This window comes from Panthera onca, chromosome X, assembly GCF_046562875.1.
Source record: "Panthera onca isolate mPanOnc1 chromosome X, mPanOnc1 haplotype 2, whole genome shotgun sequence".
Lineage (NCBI taxonomy): Eukaryota > Metazoa > Chordata > Mammalia > Carnivora > Felidae > Panthera > Panthera onca.
In genome coordinates, this window is record NC_138357.1 from 59,486,103 (window position 1) to 59,506,322 (window position 20,220).

At 36.4% G+C, this 20,220-nt stretch overlaps 1 protein-coding gene across 3 annotated transcripts in view; it reads right to left on the minus strand.

Annotated features, from left to right (window-relative positions):
* Nucleotides 1-20,220, minus strand: part of LOC145713536 (uncharacterized) — a 447,260-nt gene that overhangs the window by 349,931 nt on the left and 77,109 nt on the right. For all 3 annotated transcript variants that reach the window (XM_081792394.1, XM_081792393.1, XM_081792392.1), the window contains exon 4: nucleotides 14,759-14,922. In XM_081792394.1, the coding sequence (XP_081648520.1) occupies nucleotides 14,759-14,922 (164 nt within the window). The remainder of the gene's footprint in view (nucleotides 1-14,758; nucleotides 14,923-20,220) is intronic.

Genomic DNA, 20,220 nt, shown 5'->3' on the forward strand with positions numbered 1-20,220 from the left:
GAACATGTGTTACTTTTTAGTTTGATCTTTCAAAACATTATCACAATCTGTGTCTTAGGGACCATATAAACTTACAAATACAATATTTCAATGTTTGGAGAAGGTAGATGTATTTTTGTATTTTAAAATTTCTTAAATCAGGATGTTATTGTTTACCCACATGGGTAGAAAGCATTGGACTAGCTTAATTGGTAGCTTTTATTTTTTTCACAGTGATAAATTATATAATGGCACATTTCAATGGTTTATTCTTAAATTCAATGAAATATGGTTTATAGCTTGGCTTTTGGCCAATGTGTTTTATTCAGGCAGATCCCAGGCAAGATAAACATTGTCATGGAACATTTATAGGGTATAAGTTTTTAAGATATTCAGGCTCATATATACCTCCATAATTTGAGTGAAGTACTGACACATTACAAATCCTTTTTCCCTTTTTATCAAAAGAATATTCTTTAAAACATGCTGCTAAAGATGGGTAATGTGGTAGCATAATCACAAATATTTATGAAATTATCTAATAATAAGAAACAATGTTGATGTCAAGATATTCTAGAGAATTGCTGGCTGGTTGGAAGAAATTGACACTTTTATTAGTTTTTCCCACATCAAATATTTTTATTCTTCTTTTCATCCAGTATTTTTAAAATCGCATTCTGCTCTGCAGGGAAAAACTACTTGACCCCTTGATATAATCAATAGTCTCCAATATAAGTCTTTCATGTAGAAATAAACTGGTTTTTAAATAGTATATGTGACTGTTAAAACTAAACCATTTTATGAGGGGAGCCAAGATGGCAGAACAGCACGGAAGTTTTTTGAGTGTCTTGTGTCCATGAAATATAGCCAGACCAACGCTAAACCATCCTGCACACCTAGAAAACTGAATGGAGGATTAACACAACAATTTGCACAAACTGAACCACAGAATTCAGGAGGTACACGGCATGGAGAAGTGAACTTGGGGAGAGAGAAGCTGCAACAGGCAGGGAGCCACTTGTGCAGGCAGAGAGAGGATGAAGACGGGGGGATGGGGTTATGGGAAAAGCACCCCTCCCCAAAATCAGATGGAGAGAAAGTGGAAAATTGGAAACAGCCACAGGGACTAAACTAAAAAGGGAGAAAATAGAAAGAAGAGGGTTTAAATTCCAATAAGACTGTAAATAGGTGGAGTGTAGAGTCTGAAACTCTGCAGCTCGATACCTGGCAGTGCTCTGGTAGGAAGGTCGAATCCCCAGGAGCAGAGTGGGGTCTAGGAGGTTCTTGGGCCACACGGGGAAAAGCGGTTCCACTGATGGAAGGACATTTGGTAGAGACTGTTGAGGCCACCAGGCCCCAGCAGACCCCAGAGAATGGCCACATTTGCTGGTGTTGGAACAAGGTCATTAAGGGTGAAGCCTGGTGCCAGATGTGTGTTGTGATTTTCCATAATACCTGTAACGCTACTGCTACACTATCTTGTGAACTTTTTCTGGTGCGGGCTGGCACCTGGCCGCAATCTTGGGGCACCAGCAGCAGCAGGGTCCAGCAGGTGTTCCTGGGTGCAGCCAGCATTCGGCCATTGCTCAGTGAGACCCTGCTGCAGAGGGGCGGAACGGGTCAAAGCCGCAGTCCTTCAAAGTAAGGGGCCAGGGAATACAGCCACATCTGAGACAGAACTCGGGAGAAAGGTACTGCCTGGGGCTTGGTCACAGACAGTGAAAAAGCGGGCAGTGGACGAAAGCTGAAGACAGAGGATGGGTGTGCAATTGTTGATTGGGGAGAAGAGAGTTCTGATACTAGAGACTGGGTAGCTGTGCGACGCCATTTTCACCACTCCCACGCATGCGCATACACATCTATGAGCGCCCCAACACTCCACCCCAGTAGGCTAGCAGCGCCATCTAGTGGAGAACGGAGCTGTTACATTAAGCCCAGCCCAATTGGGCCAACCTCACTCTTCAAGAAAACAAGTCTCACCACCTGCTTAGTTTAAGGACTATAAAGCATTTCATACTCTGACTTTGAGGGGAAAACGAAATAATTTCACTCGTATTTCAATCTGTTATTGGGTCCACCTATTCAATTTTCATTCTTTTTTCTTCTTTTTACCTTCTTTGCTTTCATTGAATACATAAAGAGAAATAAATAATTTTTATTTTCAATTTTAATTAAAAATATTTTTCATTCTTTTTTATTATATTTATTACTTTTATGTAATTTTTTTAAATTCTATTTTACTTCCATCAATTTATTTTAGTCTACTACAGTGTATTAACTTTTTCAAATTTTCACCTGATTTCCTTTTTTTCTTTTTTCTCTTTTTTGTTTCTTTTATTTTTCTTGAATAAAGAGAAAAAATAATTTTTATTTTTATTAAAAATAATTTAATTTTTTCTACTATATTCTTTACTTTTGTATACATTTTTTTCAAATTCTATTTTACTCCCATAATTTCATCCTAGTCTATTTCAGTGTATTCATTTATTCAAATTTTCAAACAATTCCTTTTTTTCCCTCTTTTTATCTCTAATCTATCAAACAACATTCAACACCCAGACCAAAACACACCAAGAATCGAGCATGATTTATTCAATTTTTTTGCATGTGTGTTTTTAATTTTAATATATTTTTAACTTTAATTTTTTTATTGTTAAAATTTTATTTATTTATTCATTTATTTATTTATTTTTAATATGAAATTTATTCTCAAATTGGTTTCCATACAACTCCCAGTTCTCTTCCCAACAGGTGCCCCGCTCAATACCACTCACCCACCCTCCCCTCACTCCCACGCCCCATCAACCCTCAGTTTGTTCTCAGCTTTTAAGAGTCTCTTATGGTTGGCCTCCCTCTCTCTTAACTTTTTTTTTTCCTTCCCTCCCCCATGTTCTTCGGTTAAGTTTCTCAGGATCCACATAACAGTGAAAACACATGGTATCTGTCTTCCTCTGTGTGCTTATTTCACTTAGCATAACACTCTCCAGTTCCATCCACGTTGCTACAAAAGGCCATATTTCATTCTTTCTCATTGCCATGTAGTATTCCATTATGTATATAAACCACAATTTCTTTATCCATTCATCAGTGGATGAACATTTAGGCTCTTTCCATAATTTGGCTATTGTTGAGAGTGCTGCTATAAACATTGGGGTACAAGTGCCCCTATGCATCAGCACTCCTGTATACCTTGGGTAAATTCCTAGCAATGCTATTGCTGGGTCATAGGGTAGGTCTATTTTTAATTTTTTGAGGAACCTCCACACTATTTTACAAAGTGGCGGCACCAGTTTGCATTCCCACCAACAGTGCAAGAGGGTTCCCATTTCTCCACATCCTCTCCAGCATCTATAGTCTCCTGATTTGTTCATTTTGGCCACTCTGACTGGCGTGAGGCAAGCCTATGGGAGGAATGGATCCACAGAAGCACGGTGTTGGGTGTTTGCTGGGTGCAAGCAAGTTCCGTGAAGGGAACTGTTTCCCTTTGGGATTTTGGCTGGAGGATGGGTGGGGGAGATTCCGCTTCCCAGCGCCTTTCTTCTCCGCCGAGGTGAACTCTGTCCTCTGGGACTCAACACTTCTCCCTCCTGTTGTCCTCTAGCCCTCCTGCTCTCTGAGCAGAGCTGTTGACTTATAACATTCCAGGTGTTAACTCCCGCTGGCTGTCAGAACTCAAGCAGTCGGGCCCCTCCGGTTTTGCAAGCCAGACTCAGGGCCCCTCCGCCCTGCTCCCTCCAGCCAGTCCGTGTAGTGCACACCACCTCTCTGCCCTTCCTACCTTCTTCTGTGGGCCTCTTGTCTACACTTGGCTCTGGAGTGTCCATTCTGCTAGTCTTCTGGTGGTTTTCTGGGCTATTTAGGCAGCTGTGGGTGGAATCTAAGTGGAATCTAAGTGATAAGCAGAACGCGGTGAGCCCTGCGTCCTCCTACATGACCATCTTCCTCAAAAACCCCTGAAAATCTTTTTATATGCTGTCGAATTTGATTTGCTAGTATCTTATTGAGAATTTTTGCATCCATATTTATCAGGGATATTGACCTGAGTTCTCTTTTTTTTGATGGGTCTTTGTTTGCTTTAGGAATCAAAGTAATGTTGGCTTCATAGAATAAGTCTGGAAGTTTCCCTTCCCTTTCTATTTTTGGAACAGCTTCAGAAGGATAGACATTATAACTGCTTTAAATATCTGGTAGAATTCCCCAGCGAAGCCATCTGGTCCTTGACTCTTATTTGTTGGGAGATTTTTGATAAATGATTCGATTTCTTTGCTGGTTATGGGTTTATTCAAGTTTTCTACTTCTTCCTGTTCAAGTTTTGGAAGTGTGTGGGTGCTTAGGAATTTGTCCATTTCTTCCAGGTTGTCCAGTTTGTTGGCATATAATTTTTCATAGTATTCCCTGATAATTGCTTGTATTTCTGAGGGATTGGTTGTAATAATTCCATATTCAATCATGATTTTATCTATTTGGGTCATACCCTTTTTATTTTTAAGAAACCTGGCTAAAGTTTTATCAATTTTGTTTACCTTTTCAAAAATGAAACTCCTGGTTTCATTGTTCTGCTCTACAGTTTTTTTTTTTTAAGATTCTATATTGTTTATTTCTGCTCTGATCTTTATTATTTCCCTTCTTCTGCTGAGTTTGGGTATCTTTGCTGTTCTGCTTCTACTTCCTTTAGGTGTGCTGTTAGATTTTGTATTTGGGATTTTTCTTGTTTCCTGAGATAGGCCTGGATTGCAATGTATTTTCCTCTCAGGACTGCCTTCACTGCATTCCAATGCATTTGCATTGTTGTCTTTTCCTTTTCATTTGTTTCCATATACTTTTTAATGTCTTCTCTAATGGCCTGGTTGACCCATTCATTCTTTAGTAAGGTGTTCTTTAACCTCCATGCTTTTGGAAACTTTCCAGAATTTTTCCTGTGGTTTATTTCACGTTTCATAGCATTGTGGTCTGAAAGGTGCATGGTATGATCTCAATTCTTGTATACTTATGCAGGGCTGTTTTGTGACCTAGTATGTGATCTATCTTGGCGAATGTTCCATGTGCACTCAAGAAGAAAGTATATTCTGTTGCTTTGGGATGCAGAGTTCTAAATATATCTGTCAAGTCCATCTGATCCAATGTATCATTCAGGGCCCTTGTTTCTTTATTGACTGTGTGTCTAGATGATCTATCCATTTCTGTAAGTGGGGTGTTAAAGTCCCCTGCAATGACCACATTCTTATCAATAAGGTTGCTTATGTTTATGAGTAATTGTTTTATATATCTGGGGGCTCGGGTATTTGGCGCATAGACATTTATAATAGTTAGCTCTTCCTGGTGGATAGACCCTGTGATTATTATATAATGCCCTTCTTCATCTCTTGTTACAGCCTTTAATTTAAAGTCTAGTTTGTCTGATATAAGTATGGCTACTCCAGCTTTCTTTTGGCTTCCAGGAGCATGATAGATAGTTCTCCATCCCCTCACTCTCAATCTAAAGGTGTCCTCAGATCTAAAATGAGTCTCTTGTAGACAGCAAATAGATGGGTCTTGTTTTTTTATCCATTCTGATACCCTATGTCTTTTGGTTGGAGCATTTACTCCATTTACATTCAGTGTTAGTATAGAAAGATATGGGTTTAGAGTCATTGTGATGTGTGTTGTTTTCATGCTCATAGTGATGTCTCTGATACTTTGTGTTCCTTGCAACATTTCACTCACAGAGTCCCCCTTAGGATCTCTTGTAGGGCTGCTTTAGTGGTGATGAATTCCTTCAGTTTTTGTTTGGGAAGACCTTTGTCTCTCCTTCTATTCTGAATGACAGACTTGCTGGATAAAGGATTCTCGGCTGCATATTTTTTTCTGTTCATTACATTGAAGATTTCCTGCCCTTCCTTTCTGGCCTGCCAAGTTTCTGTAGCTAGGTCTGCCATTAGTCTTGTGGGTCTCCCTTTGTAAATTAGAGCTTGTGTATCCCTAGTTGCTTTCAGAGTTTTCTCTTTATCCTTGTATTTTGCCAAGTTCACTATGTTATTTTGTGCAAAAGATCAAGTTACACTTGAAGGGAGTTTTCTGTGCCTCTTGGATTTCAATGCCTTTTTCCTTTTCCAGATCAGGGAAGTTCTCAACTATGATTTGTTCAAGTACACCTTCACCCCTCCTCTCTCTTCCTCTTTTGGAATTCCTATGATAAGGATATTGTTCCGTTTTATTGCATCACATAGTTCCCTAATTTTCCCCTCATACTCCTGGATTTTTTATCTCTCTGTTTCTCAGCTTCCTCTTTTTCCATAATTTTATCTTCTAATTCACCTATTCTCTCCTCTGCCTCTTTAATCTGAGCTGTGGTCGCCTCCATTTTATTTTGCCCCTCATTTATAGCATTTTTAGCTCCTCATGACTATTTCTTCGTCCCCTGATCTCTGTAGCAATAGATTCTCTGCTGTCCCCTACACCTATTTCAATCATAGCAATTAATTTTATGACTATTATTCTAAATTCTTGTTCCATTATATTTCTTAAATAGTTTTTGATCAATTCGTTAGCTGTTGTTACTTCCTGGAGTTTGTTTTGAGGAGAGTTCTTCCATTTCATCATTTTGGGTAGTCCCTGTGGTGGCACCAAACTGCAGGGCACTTCCCCTGTGCTGTCTGGAGTTACCTGTGTTGGTGGGTGGGACCGTATTCAGACCTGATATCTGTCCCCAGCCCACTGTTGGGGCCACAGTCAGACTGGTGTGTACCTTTTCTTCCCCTCTCCCAAGGGCAGGACTCACTGTGGAGTGGTGTGTCCCCTGTCCAGGCTACTTGCACACTTCCAGGCTTGTGGTGCTACTTTGATTGGATCTGGCATCTTAGCTCAGGTGGATCTTCTTCCATAGGACTCTGGTCTATGCTTGGCTTCAGAGAGCCCATTCTGCGAGATTCTGCTGGTTTTCTGGGGTATTTAGTCAGGTGTGGGTGGAATCTAAGTGATCAGCCGACTGAGGTGAGCCCAGCTTGCTCCTATGCTGCCATCTTCCTTGGCTTGGGATTTTTAATTTTTTTAATTTTCTTTTTTCTACTGTATTAATTCCTTTTCTCCCTTCAAAATGATGAAACAAAGGAATTCACCCCGAAAGAATGAGCACAAAGAAACAACAGCCTGGTATTTAACCAACACAGATACAAGCAAGATGTCTGAACCAGAATTTAGAATCATGATAATAAGAATACTAGCTGGAGTCGAAAATAAATTAGAATCTCTTTCTGCGGATATATGAAGGAAACACTAGTCAGGATGAAATAAAAAATGCTACAAATGAGCTGCAATCTCGAATAGAGGCCACTGCAGCAAGGATGGATGAGGCAGAGATATCAGCAATATAGAGGACAAACTTAATGGCGAATAAAGGAACATTAAAAAAGTGGGAGATTAAGGCAAAAGTGCACGATTTAAGAATTAGAGAAATCAGTGACTTATTAAAAAAGAACAACATCAGAATCATAGGGGTCCCAAAAGAGGAAGAGAGAGAAATAGGGATAGAAGGGTTATGTGAGGAAATCATAGTGGAAAACATTCCCAACCTGGAGAAAGACACAGACATCGAAATCCAGGAAACACAGAGAACCCCCATTATATTCAGCGAAAAATGACCATCAACAAGGCATATCACAGTAAAATTCACAAAATATTCAGGCAAGGAGAGAATCATGAAAGCAGCAAGGGAAAAAATTCCCTAACCTGCAAGGGAAGGCAGATCAAGTTTGCAGCAGACCTATCCACAGAAACTTGACAGGCCAGAGAGGAGTGGCAGGATATATTCAGTGTGCTGAATCAGAAAAATATGCAGCCAAGAATTCTTTTTCCAGGAAGGTTGTCATTCAAAATAGAGAGATGGAAAGTTTCCCAGACAAACAAAAATTAAAGGAATTTGTGACCACTAAACCAGCCCTGCAAGAAATTTTAAGGGGGACTCTCTGTGGGGAGAAAAGAGGAAAAAATAAATAAATAAATAAATAAATAAATAAATACCAAAAGCAGCAAAGATTAGAAAGGACCAGAGAACACCACCAGACACTCCAATTCTACGAGCATCATAATGGCAATAAATTCATCTTTCAGTATGTCAATGGACTCAATGTTCCAATCAAAAGACATAGGGTAACAGAATGGATAAGGAAAGAAGATCCATCTATATGCTGTTTACATGAGACCCACTTACACCTAAAAGCACCTTCAAATTGAAAAGAAGGGGATGGAGAACCATCTATCATGCTAATGGTCAACAAAAGAAAGCCAGAGTAGCCATACTTGTATCAGACAATCTAGACTTTAAAATAAAGACTGTATTGGGGCACCTGGGTGGCTCAGTCAGTTGAGCATCCGGGTTTGGCTCTGGTCGTGATCTCACAGTCTGTGAGTTCGAGCCCCGTGTCGGGCTCTGTGCTGACAGCTCAGAGCCTGGAGCCTGCTTCGGATTCTGTGTCCCCCTCTCTCTCTGCCCCTCCCCCACTCATGCTCTGTTTCTGTCTCAGAAATAAACATTAAAAAAAATTAAAAAAAATATAAAAACTGTATCAAGAGATGCAGAAGGGCATTATATCATAATGAAGGGGTCTATTTACCAAGAAGACCAAACAATTGTAAACATTTATTCACCAAATGTGATAGCACCCAAATATATAAATCAGTTAATCACAAACATAAATAAACTCATCGATAGTAATACCATAATAGTAGGAGACTTCCATACCCCACTCACAACAATGGACAGATCAACTAATCAAAAAATCAACAAGGAAACAATGACTTTGAATGACACATTGGACCAGATGGACTTAACAGATATATTCAAAACATTTCTTCCTAAAGCAGCAGAATATACATTTTTCTGCACTGCACATGGAGCGTTCTCCACAATAGACAATATACTGGGACACAAGGCAGCCCTAAGCAAGTACAAAAATATCGAGATCATACCGTGCATATTTTCAGACTACAATGTTATGAAACTCGAAATCAACCACCCACAAGAAAAAATTTGGAAAAGTAACAAATACATGGAGACTAAAGAGCATCCTACTAAAGAATGAATGGGCCAACCAAGAAGTTAAAGAGGAACTTAAAATGTTCATGGAAGCCAATGAAATGATAACACCACAATCCAAAACCTCTGGGACGCAGCAAAGGTGGTCGTAAGAGTAAAGTATATAGCAATCCAGGCCTTCCTAAAGAAGGAAGAAAGATCTCAGATACGAAACCTAACCTTACACCATAAGGAGCTGGAAAAAGAACAGCAAATAAAACCCAAAACCAGCAGAAGACAAGAAATAATAAAGAGTAGAGCAGAAATTAATGCTATACAAACCAAAAAACAAACAAACAAACAAACAAACAGTAGAATAGATCAATGAAACCAGAAGCTGGTTATTTGAAAGAATTAACAAAATTGATAAATCCCTAGCCAGTTTGATCAAAAAGAAACTGGAAAAGACCCAAATAAATATAATCAAGAATGAAAGAGGAGAGATCACAACCAACACAGCAGGAATAAAAACAATAATACGAGAAGATTATGAGCAATTATATGCCAATAAAATGGGCACTCTGGAAGAAATGGACAAGTTCCTTGAAACATATACACTACCAAAACGGAAACAGAAATAAATAGAAAATTTGAACAGACCCATAACTAGTAAGGAAACCGAAGTAGCAGTCAAAAATCTGCCAAAAAACAAGAGTCCAGGGCCAGACGGTTTTCCAAGGCAATTCTACCGAACATTTAAGGAAGAGTTAATACCTATTCTCTTGAAGCTACTCCAAAAAATAGAAATGGAAGGAAAACTTCCAAACCCTTTCTATGAAGCCAGCATTACCTTGATTCCAAAACCAGACAGAAACCCCACTACAAAGGAGAACTATAGACCAATTTCCCTGACGCATATGGATGCAAAAATCCTCAACAAGATATTAGCCAACTGGATACAACAATACATTAAAAAAATTATTCACCACGACCAAGTGGCATTTATACCTGGGATGCAGAGCTGGTTCAATATACGCAAAACAATTAACGTGATTCATCACATCAATAAAAGAAAGGACAAGAACAATATGATCCTCTCAATGGATGCAGAGAAAGCATTTGACAAAATACAGCATCCTTTCTTGATATAAACCCTCAAGATCATAAAAGCCATATATGAATGACCAATGCTAATATCATCCTCAGTGGGGGGAAAACAAAGCTTTCCCCCTATGGTCACGAACAAGACAGGGATGTCCCCTCTCACCACTGTTATTCAACATAGAATTGGAAGTCTTAGCCACTGCAATCAGACAACACAAAGAAATAAAAGGCATCCAAATTGGCCAGGAGGAGGTCAAACTTTCATTCTTCACAGATGACATGATACTCTATATGGAAAACCCAGAAGATTCCACCAAAAAACTGCTAGAACTGATTCATGAATTCAGCAAAGTTGCAGGATATAAAATCAATGCACAGAAATCGGTTGCATTCCTATACACCAACAATGAAGCAACAGAAAAAGAAATTAGGGAATCTATCCCATTTATATTTGCACCAAAACCCATAAAATACCTAGGAATAAATCTAATCAAAGAGGTGAAAAATCTGTACACTGAATACTATAGAAAACTGATGAAAGAAATTGAAGAAGATACAAAAAAAAATGGAAAAAGATTCCATGATCCTGGAGAGGAAGAACAAATATTGTTAAAATGTCGATACTACTGAAAACAATCTACACATTCAATGCAATCACTATCAAAATAACACCAGCATTCTCCACAGAGCTAGAACAAATAATCCGAAAATTTGTATGGAACCAGAAAAGACCCTGAATAACCAAAGCAATCTTAAAGAAAACCAAAGCAGGAAGCATCACAATCCCAGACTTCAAGCTATACCTCAAAGCTGTAATCATCAAGACAGTATGGTACTGGCACAAAAACAGACACTCAGATCAATGGAACAGAATAGAGAACCCAGAAATGGACCCACAAATGTATGGCCAACTAATCTTTGACAAAGAAGGAAAGAATATCCAATGGAATAAAGACACTCTTTTCACCAACTGGTGCTGGGAAAACTGGACAGCGGCATGCAGAAGAATGAACCTGGACCACTTTCTTACACCATACACAAAAATAGACTCAAAATGGATGAAAGACCTCAATGTAAAACAAGAAGCCATCAAAATCCTCGAGGAGAAAGCAGGCAAAAACCTCTTTGATCTGGACTGCAGCAACTTCTTACTCAACATGTCTCCAGAGGCAAGGGAATCAAAAGCAAAAATGAACTATTAGGACCTCATCAAAATAAAAAGCTTCTGCACAGCAAACGAAACAATCAGCAAAACTAAAAAGCAACCTTCAGAATAGGAGAAGATATTTTCAAATGACATATCAGACAAAGGGTTAGTACCCAAAATCTATGAAAAATGTATCAAACTCAACACCCAAAAAACAAATAATCCAGTGAAGAAATGGGCAAAATACATGAATACATACTTCTCCAAAGAAGACATCCAGATGGCCAACTGACACATGAAAAAACGCTCAACTTCACTCATCATCAGGGAAATACAAATCAAAACCACAATGAGGTACCACCTTATGCCTGTCAGAATGGCTAACATTAACTCCGGCGAGAACAGATGTCGGCGAGGATGCAGAGAAAGAGGATCTCTTTTGCATTGTTGGTGGGAATGCAAGCTGGTGCAGCCACTCCGGAAAACAGTATGGAGGTTCCTCATAAAACTAAAAATAGAACTACCCTACGACCCAGCAATTGCACTACTAGGCATTTATCCAAGGTATACAGCTGTGCTGTTTCGAAGGGACCCATTCACCCCCATGTTTATAGCAGAACTATTAACAATGGCCAAAGTATGGAAAGAGCCCAAAAGTCCATCAATGGATGAATGGATAAAAAAGATGTGATATAATGGAGTATTACTTGGCAATCAAAAAGAATGAAATCTTGCCATTTGCAACTATGTGCATGGAACTGGAGGGTATTATGCTAAGTGAAATTAGTCAGAGAAAGATAAAAATCATATGACTTCACTCATATGAGGACTTTAAGAGACAAAACAGATGAACATAAGGGAAGGGAAACAAAAATAATACAAAAACAGGGAGGGGGACAAAACATAAGTGACTCATAAATTTGGAGAACAAACAAGGTTATGGGAGCAGTTATGGAAGGGGGGATGGGCTAAATGGGTAAGGGGCACTAAGGAATCTACTCCTGAAATCATTGTTGCACTAATTTGGATGTAAATTTAAAAAATAAATAAAGAAAAAGAAAAAGAAAAAGAAAATAAACCATTTCCAATGACACAGTAAATCAGTTCATGCAGTATGCAAGGATTCTCATGGTGTTTGCTATTTAACAGTCTCAATTGAATACCTAACCTAATGGGATATAAAGTAGAATCAAATATACATATCATCATACTCTTGTAAGGCTATGATGGAAAAGATACATAAAGACTACTTTAAAAAGGAGTAAACATTGACCTTACAGAAAGTAGAAGGATAAGAGTTTTCAAAAATCAATAGGACATATTAGAACATTTTAAAATCCATCAGAAATAGTTTTTATTTTTATTTTTTTTATTATAGTTAACACACAATGTTACATTAGTTTCAGTTGTAAATAGAGTGATTCAACATCTGTATATGTGATGCTATATTCACGACAAGTATAGCTACCATTTATTACCACACAATGCTACTACAATATCATTGATGTTATATCTTTGATTGCCAGGAATTATTCATTCCATATCTGTAAGCCTGTAACTCCCACTCCCCTTCACCCATTTTGCCCATTCCCCTGCCCACCTTCCGTCAAACATTAGTTTCTTGCCTGTTTTTATAGGTCTAATTTTGCTTTTTTTGTTGTTTATTCATTTGTTTTGTTTTTTTAGATTCCACATATGATAGAAATCATATGACATTTGTCTTTCTCAGTCTGACCTATTTTGCTCAGCACAATACTCACTAGGTCAATCCATGTTGTCACAAATGGAGAGATTTCATTCTTTTTTTAAAAAAATATTGTTTATTTTTATTGTTGAGAGAGAGACAGAGTGTGAGCAGGGGAGGGACAGAGAGAGAGGGATATGCAGAATTCAAAGCAGGCTCCAGGCTCTGAGCTTTCAGTACAGAGCCTGACGTGGGGCTTGAACTCACAAGCTGTGAGATCATGACCTGAGCCAAAGTCGGATGCTCAACCGACTGAGCCACCCAGGCAGCCCAATTTCATTCTTTTTTATGGATCCAAAATATTCCATTGTAAAAATTGGCAGAGGACCTAAACAGACATTTTTCCAAAGACGATATATTGATGGCCAACAGATACATGAAAAAATGCTCAACATTAATAATCATCACAAAAATGTAAATCAAAACCACAATGAGACATCACCTCACACCTGTCAAAATGGATAAAATAAAAGACAAGGAATAACAAATGTTGGTGAGAGTACAGAGAAAAAGGAAATTTCATGAACTGTTGGTGGGAATATAAATTAGTACAGCCAATTTCTAAAAATAGAAATACCATATGATTCAAAAATTCCACTAATTGGTATTTACCTAAAGAAAATGACAACTTTATTTACAATAGCTAAGATATGGAAGCAACCTAAGTGTCCACTGATAGATGAATGACTAAAGAAGTGGTATATACATACAATGAAATGTTATACAGCAACAAAAAGGACAAGATCTAGCCATTTGCAAGAACATGGATGGGCCTAGAGGGTATTATGCTAAGTGAAATAGGTTGTACTGTGAAAGAAATAGTTTTTAAGCCTGTCAAATGAAAATTTAGGGGCATGGCTCAGTCATTTAAGCGTCCACCTCTTTATTTCAGCTCAGGTCATGATCTCATGGTTTGTAAGTTTCAGCCCCACGTTGGGCTCTGCACTGACAATGCGGAACATGGTTGAGATTGTCTCTCTCCTCTCTCTCTGCCCCTCCTGCACTCTCTCACTCTCAAAATAAGTAAATATAGTTAAAAAAATAAAAAATAATGGAAAATGAAACTCAGTAGACACAATTAGGCATATGATATTGTTTGAATTACTCAAGTAATTGAAGGTCCTCGATCAATATTTGTTGAATAGGTAGATGGATTTTGATCACAGTCCTGAAATAATGAAAAAATCCAAATCTACTTCATCTTTGTTAATGAGTTCCAGACTTGTCCTTTGTATTTATTATTGAATTTTGGTTTGACTGAGCTATTATATAAAGTGACCACTCTATTTCTAGGTGCAAAGACAACTGTCTAGAATATTGTGTCTGGCCTTGATAACTCTTTTATCATTCTTTGATTCATTTTAAGATTCAGTGGATATAGCAATTCTCTCAATCCTTTGATCTTATAAAAACTTGTGAGTTTATTTCTTAGAACCTCCATCTCTCACTTTCAATTCTATAAGGCAAAATAACCTTCAGTTTAGGCAGAATATCTCTGAGTTTTCCCAGGAATGATGGGACACATTATCCTCACGGTGGAGCAAGAAACAGCAACCACTTAAGACAGTGCCATGATTCAAATACAGGATTATGAACGATCCACAGAGTAATTAGAGACCATATCAGTCATAATTACTTTTGAACTAGAAAGGCAAAAAACTGAAATTCACTGTAGATCACGTATCTGATGGAAACACACTCTTTTCTTTAATTCATTTTTTGTTAATTAAAAAGAAAGGCAAATTAGGACAGTGCTATAATAATAAATAGGACTATAAAAATAAAAAGGACTAACCTTTTTATTAATATTAGCAACCGCTTTTAATATGATGTCCTGGTGGTCAGTCTGTATTATGCCAAGTTCATTAAGTTTTTGCCGAGTAATGTTAAGTAGCTTCTCCCCATTGATTTTTGCTCTTTCAAAGTGTTCTCCATATATCAGAAAATTATAATTCAATTCTGAAAAAAGACAAAAGAGGTAGAGGAAATGTCAAAGAAAATAGAGACCATACCTCCTTTAAAGACAACTATATAATTCAACCAGTATAGAATTACTTGTGTCTTTTTTCTTATTATGAATGAGCCATTTACAGTTTTTATTCCAACACTTCATCTTAAATTCAGCGTCCTTAGTTAGAAAGGCTTAGGAAGGACAGATTTTTGTAGGCCTTCACAGAAATGCTTAAGTAGAAAATTTAATTAATAAAAGATACCCTGTTAAATATACACTTATAGTTAGAGATTATAACTGAAAGTATATTTATAATCTGTTATAATAATATTGAAGATGGACTTCACAGAACTGAGATAAAATGTACTTCTTGATTTGTGACTGCTTTAACATTTGGAATTTGATCAATTAAGAATCCATATAGTTAATATATGTGAACTATTTGGGGAGGGTACAATCTCTTGGGTAAACTGCTTCATAACTATAATTAAGAGGGAAAAATCCAAAATTATTCACATATATATTTTAGTAACCTGCTTCTGCCATTTCTTTAGCTCTATTTAGAAAGAAGTAATTAGAAGATACATAAGTAAAACAATATAATATATTAAATAATGGAGAAAAATTAACATAATCTTATATAAAAGAAAGCTGAGCTTATATGAATAACTAAAGGCATCAGAAGACTAAATACATTATGGAGGCACCTGGGTGGTTCAGTCATTAAGCGTCTGACCCTTGATTTTGGCTCAAGTCATGATCTCAATGTTCATGATCTAGAGTCCATAGTTGGGCTCTGTGCTGTCTGCTTGGGATTCTCTCTCTCTCTCTCTCTCTCTCTCTCTCTCTGTTTTTCTGCTCCCTAAACTTAAAATAAGACTAAATTATGAAATTATCATTCTTCTTTGGTTACACATAGTAAGAGTAAGGGTACAGTGGAAATGGTCCCAGATTAACATAATTTATTTGAAATTTGATGAACTTCCCTATGACAGTGAATGTGGCTAATATCCTGGGAACTAATGATATAAGCTGATTAATACAGATCTTACTACTTTGATTTTTTAAAAATAACTCAGGAAAGTGTTTACCTTTATAATATCTTTAGATAATCTGCTAAAGAATTAGATAATATAAATAGCATTTCATGAGGAATATTTAAACTTCTTTTAAAACTTCTCAAGTACAGGGGCATCTGGGTGGTCAGTCAGTTAAAATTCTGACTCTTGATTTTAGCTCAGGTCATAATTTCACAGTTTGTGAGTTCAAGCCCCATGTGGGGTTCTGTGCTGACTCATGGAGCCTGCTTGGGATTCTCTCTCTCTCTCTCTCTCTCTCTCTCTGCCTCTCCCCTACTCATGCTCACTCTCTCTCACTCTCTCTCAAAATAAATAAATAAATAAATAAATAGCTTGTCAAATACAGGTATACCCTTCACTATACTCATATGCTAATTAAGTAATATTTGCATTCTTACCTATTTATTAAAACAAGTCCTGTCAATGACCTCTGATAAATTTACCTTGTTAGTTTCATTCTTTTTTATTTAATTTCTTTTATTCGAGTATAGTTGACACACAATGTTACATTAATTTCAGTTGTACAACTTAGTGATTTGACAAGTTTATACATTATGCTATGTTCACCATAAGTATAGGTACCATCTGTCCCATTACATCATTACAGTATCATTGACCGTATTCCTCTTGCTCTGTGCCATATTACCATAACTTTATCATTTCATAACTAGAGGCCTGTATCTCCCCCTCCTCTTCACCCATTTTTTCCAATCCCCCCCACACCCTTCCCCCCTGACAACCATCAGTTTTTTTTTCTCTGTATTTGTAGCTCTGATTGTGCTTTTTGTTTTTTTATTCTTTTTTTTATTTTTATTTTTAGATTCCATGAGTGGAATCATATGGTATTTGTCTTTCTCAGTCAGACTTATTTTACTTAGCTTAAGTAGGTCCATTGATGTTGTCTCAAAAAGCACAATCTCATCTTTTTTAAGGCTGTTTAATATTCCATTATATATATTATATATAATATAATATGATATATAATCATAATATATGATTTATATAACATTTTCCTCATCCATTCATCTTATAATGTATCACACATATATAATACATAATAATATACCACATTATATATATATATATATATATATATATATATATATATATATACTACATTTTCCTTATCCATTCATCTATTGATGGACACTTAGTTTGCTTCCATTCTTGGCTACTGTAACTAACGCTGCAATAAACATAGGGGTGCGTATATCTTTTGAGTTAATGTTTTCATTTCCCTTGGGTAAATACCCAATAGTGGAATTATTAGCTCATATAGCATATCTATTTTTAGTTTTTTGAGGAACCTCCATACTGTTTTCCACAGTGGCTGTACCAATTTACATTCCCACCAACAGTGCATGAGAGTTCCTTTTTTTCCACATCCTCACCAACACTTGCTATTTTTTGTCTTCTTGATTTTAGCCATTTTGACTTGTGTGAGGTGATATCTCATCATGGTTTTGGTCTGCATTTCCAAGATTAGTGGTGTTGAGCATCTTTTCATGTGTCTGTTGGCAATCTGCAGGTATTCTTTCATAAAATGTCTATTCAGTTATTCTGCCTATTTTTTATTTAAAATTTTTTTCTGCCCACGTTTTAATCAGATTCTTTTTGTGCTTGTTAGTTTCATTCTTATTACAACCTACCCTTTAAAGGCATAAAACTATATTTCTTTTATTTTAAATTTTTGTAATTCTCTATTGCTACATATTTAGACTGGTTTTACCCTTTATTACTCATAAATTAGTAAAGTTTCTCATTGAATTAAAAAAATTTTAAAGTAAAGCCACCTGGAATAACTCAACTTTTGTCAGTTTATTATTCAAATTTCCCATTTCCATCCATTGGAGCATTATAACAGAGAACACTTCTCTGTTCCATGCTATAAAATAGCATGCTACAAAATAATTCAGAGTTACAAAGTACCTATCTAAACTTGGGTGTATGTCTCTCAGCTTATTTTTCAGGCTATTACTTCCTTTCATTGGACAGAGAGAGATAATTCAGTACTTGATTTATAAGAGTACATATATGAGTGAATAAAAGTAAATAAAAATATCAAGAGGAGAGATTGTCTTTTTCCCATTAGATATTGTTTCCTGCTTTGTTGAAGATTAATTGACCATATAGCTATGGTTTCACTTCTGGGTTTTCTATTTTGTTCCACTGATCTATGTGTCTATTTTTGTGCCAATACCATACTGTTTTGATCACTACAGCTTTGTAATATAACTTGAAGTCTGGAATTGTGATGCCTCCAGCTTTGTTCTTCTTTTTCAGGATTGCTTTGGCTATTTGAGGGAAGCTGTATAACTATGTCAAAATAAATCTGAAAGCTGAATTTCTCAAGGTAATCTTCCTATTATCTTATAGAAGACTTTGCTGTACTTATTTCATTACACTGGTTAAATATGATAAATAAACTGAAATTTCTATCGGTCAGTTCTCATGCTATCAATTGGCTAAGAGAAAATTATATATAGATTTGTCCAAAATAATGATATATATATTATTATGGATGGTGCTTATATGTACTTGAAACTTTACTCAGTAAATATATTTGAATGTTGAATGATTTATCAGAGGGGATTTTATATTTTCTTTACTCTTCATGTGTATATGAAGAGTGAATAGTAATGCCTTGAATATTTGACACCCCCCAGTGTCACATTCTGTTTATGAACTGCAACAAATACTTGCACTGAAATGTAATATACTGTCAACTAGATTGTAGGAATAAATTAAAGAATTGTGATGTATACAAATTAAATAAAATAACTTAGTCTATATAGATGATTGAGTATCTGATGTAGTACATGTCAGTTATTTCTCCTAGGTTACTTTACCTTGTTTTTATAAACCCTTTTATTAAAATTTCCTTAGAAAGCATATGGACCAGATAATAACTATGGACCTGAAACTAGTTGCATGCCTTCACCAACCAATAGCCTGCATCCTTTTATTACAGGATTCTGGATTGAATCTATACATATAATTTTGTCTTCATTTATATATAGGCCTTTTGAGTCATTAATGGCATAATTATCAAGTTGGTCTGATTAACATATATCAGCTATAAGCATATAAAGCTTGCAAATCAGAGACGAGGCCATTTCTGTAAGGAAGCATGAAGACTGAAGAGGCTAAATGTTCATGATTCAAAAAATCCATGGCAAATGTCCAAGGAGACATTCAGCAAGCCTAAGAATTGATTACAATTCCACAATCAGCATGCCCCTTCAAAGCGATACCACCAATGAAAGGCAGAAAGCTCATTCTCAATATCTGGCACACAAGCTTCCAGGTTTGTAAAACCATCTATATTTTGATATATTTTCACAATTCATAGTGGTGCTGTTCAAATTACCTCCAAGGATAAATTTTTTGGATACTAAGCTATCAATAAGAAAATCTATAACTTTCAAATTGATTTATATGACATACACATCCACACCTACCCGGTTTTTATTTTTATCCCATGTCACTTTGTCCCGTCAGAGCTTAATATTAACAATATTGATTTATAAGTTTGAGTCACAGTATTATTCTTAAATGTTGTGTATATGAATGAATATGTGCATGCATGTGTTTGTATATGTTTTAAATTTATTTTCCCAAATATGTGAGTAATTTATATAGTCATGACCCCATTGTATATGCATGGATTGACATAAGCCATTAAGAGTAGATTGTATATTTTGTTTATAAATATAAAAATGATCAGTTTTTTTCTCTTAGTCTAAGAAGCTGCAAGACCCACTGTAATAATAATAACTAATATTTGCCATTTTAAGCACTTTTCATATATTAACTCAATTCTTACAACAATTCTATGACAAAGGAACTACTATTATCTGCACTCTGCAGATGCAAAAACTGACTCAAGGAGAGGTAAGTCACTTAACAAAGGATACAAAGCTAGTAAGTGGCTGAGTCAGGATTTAAAGCCAAGAAGTTTGACTATAGATCTCATGCTCTTAACCACTATGCTATACTACTTCTCATAGTAATTGAGATGGTCTAAAATTGGAAATGACTACTTATGACACCCACAAAATATCTTCTAGAATGCCATGTAAGATACAGCTGGCCACAATCTCAGAGTAATCTAAGTGCAGTCAGTTATCCACAACTGTGAATTTTTGTAAAGATCATAATCCATATGTACAGCTCACCATTCCTTAATCTCACTCATTCATTTGTTCAGCAAAGATTTAATAAATG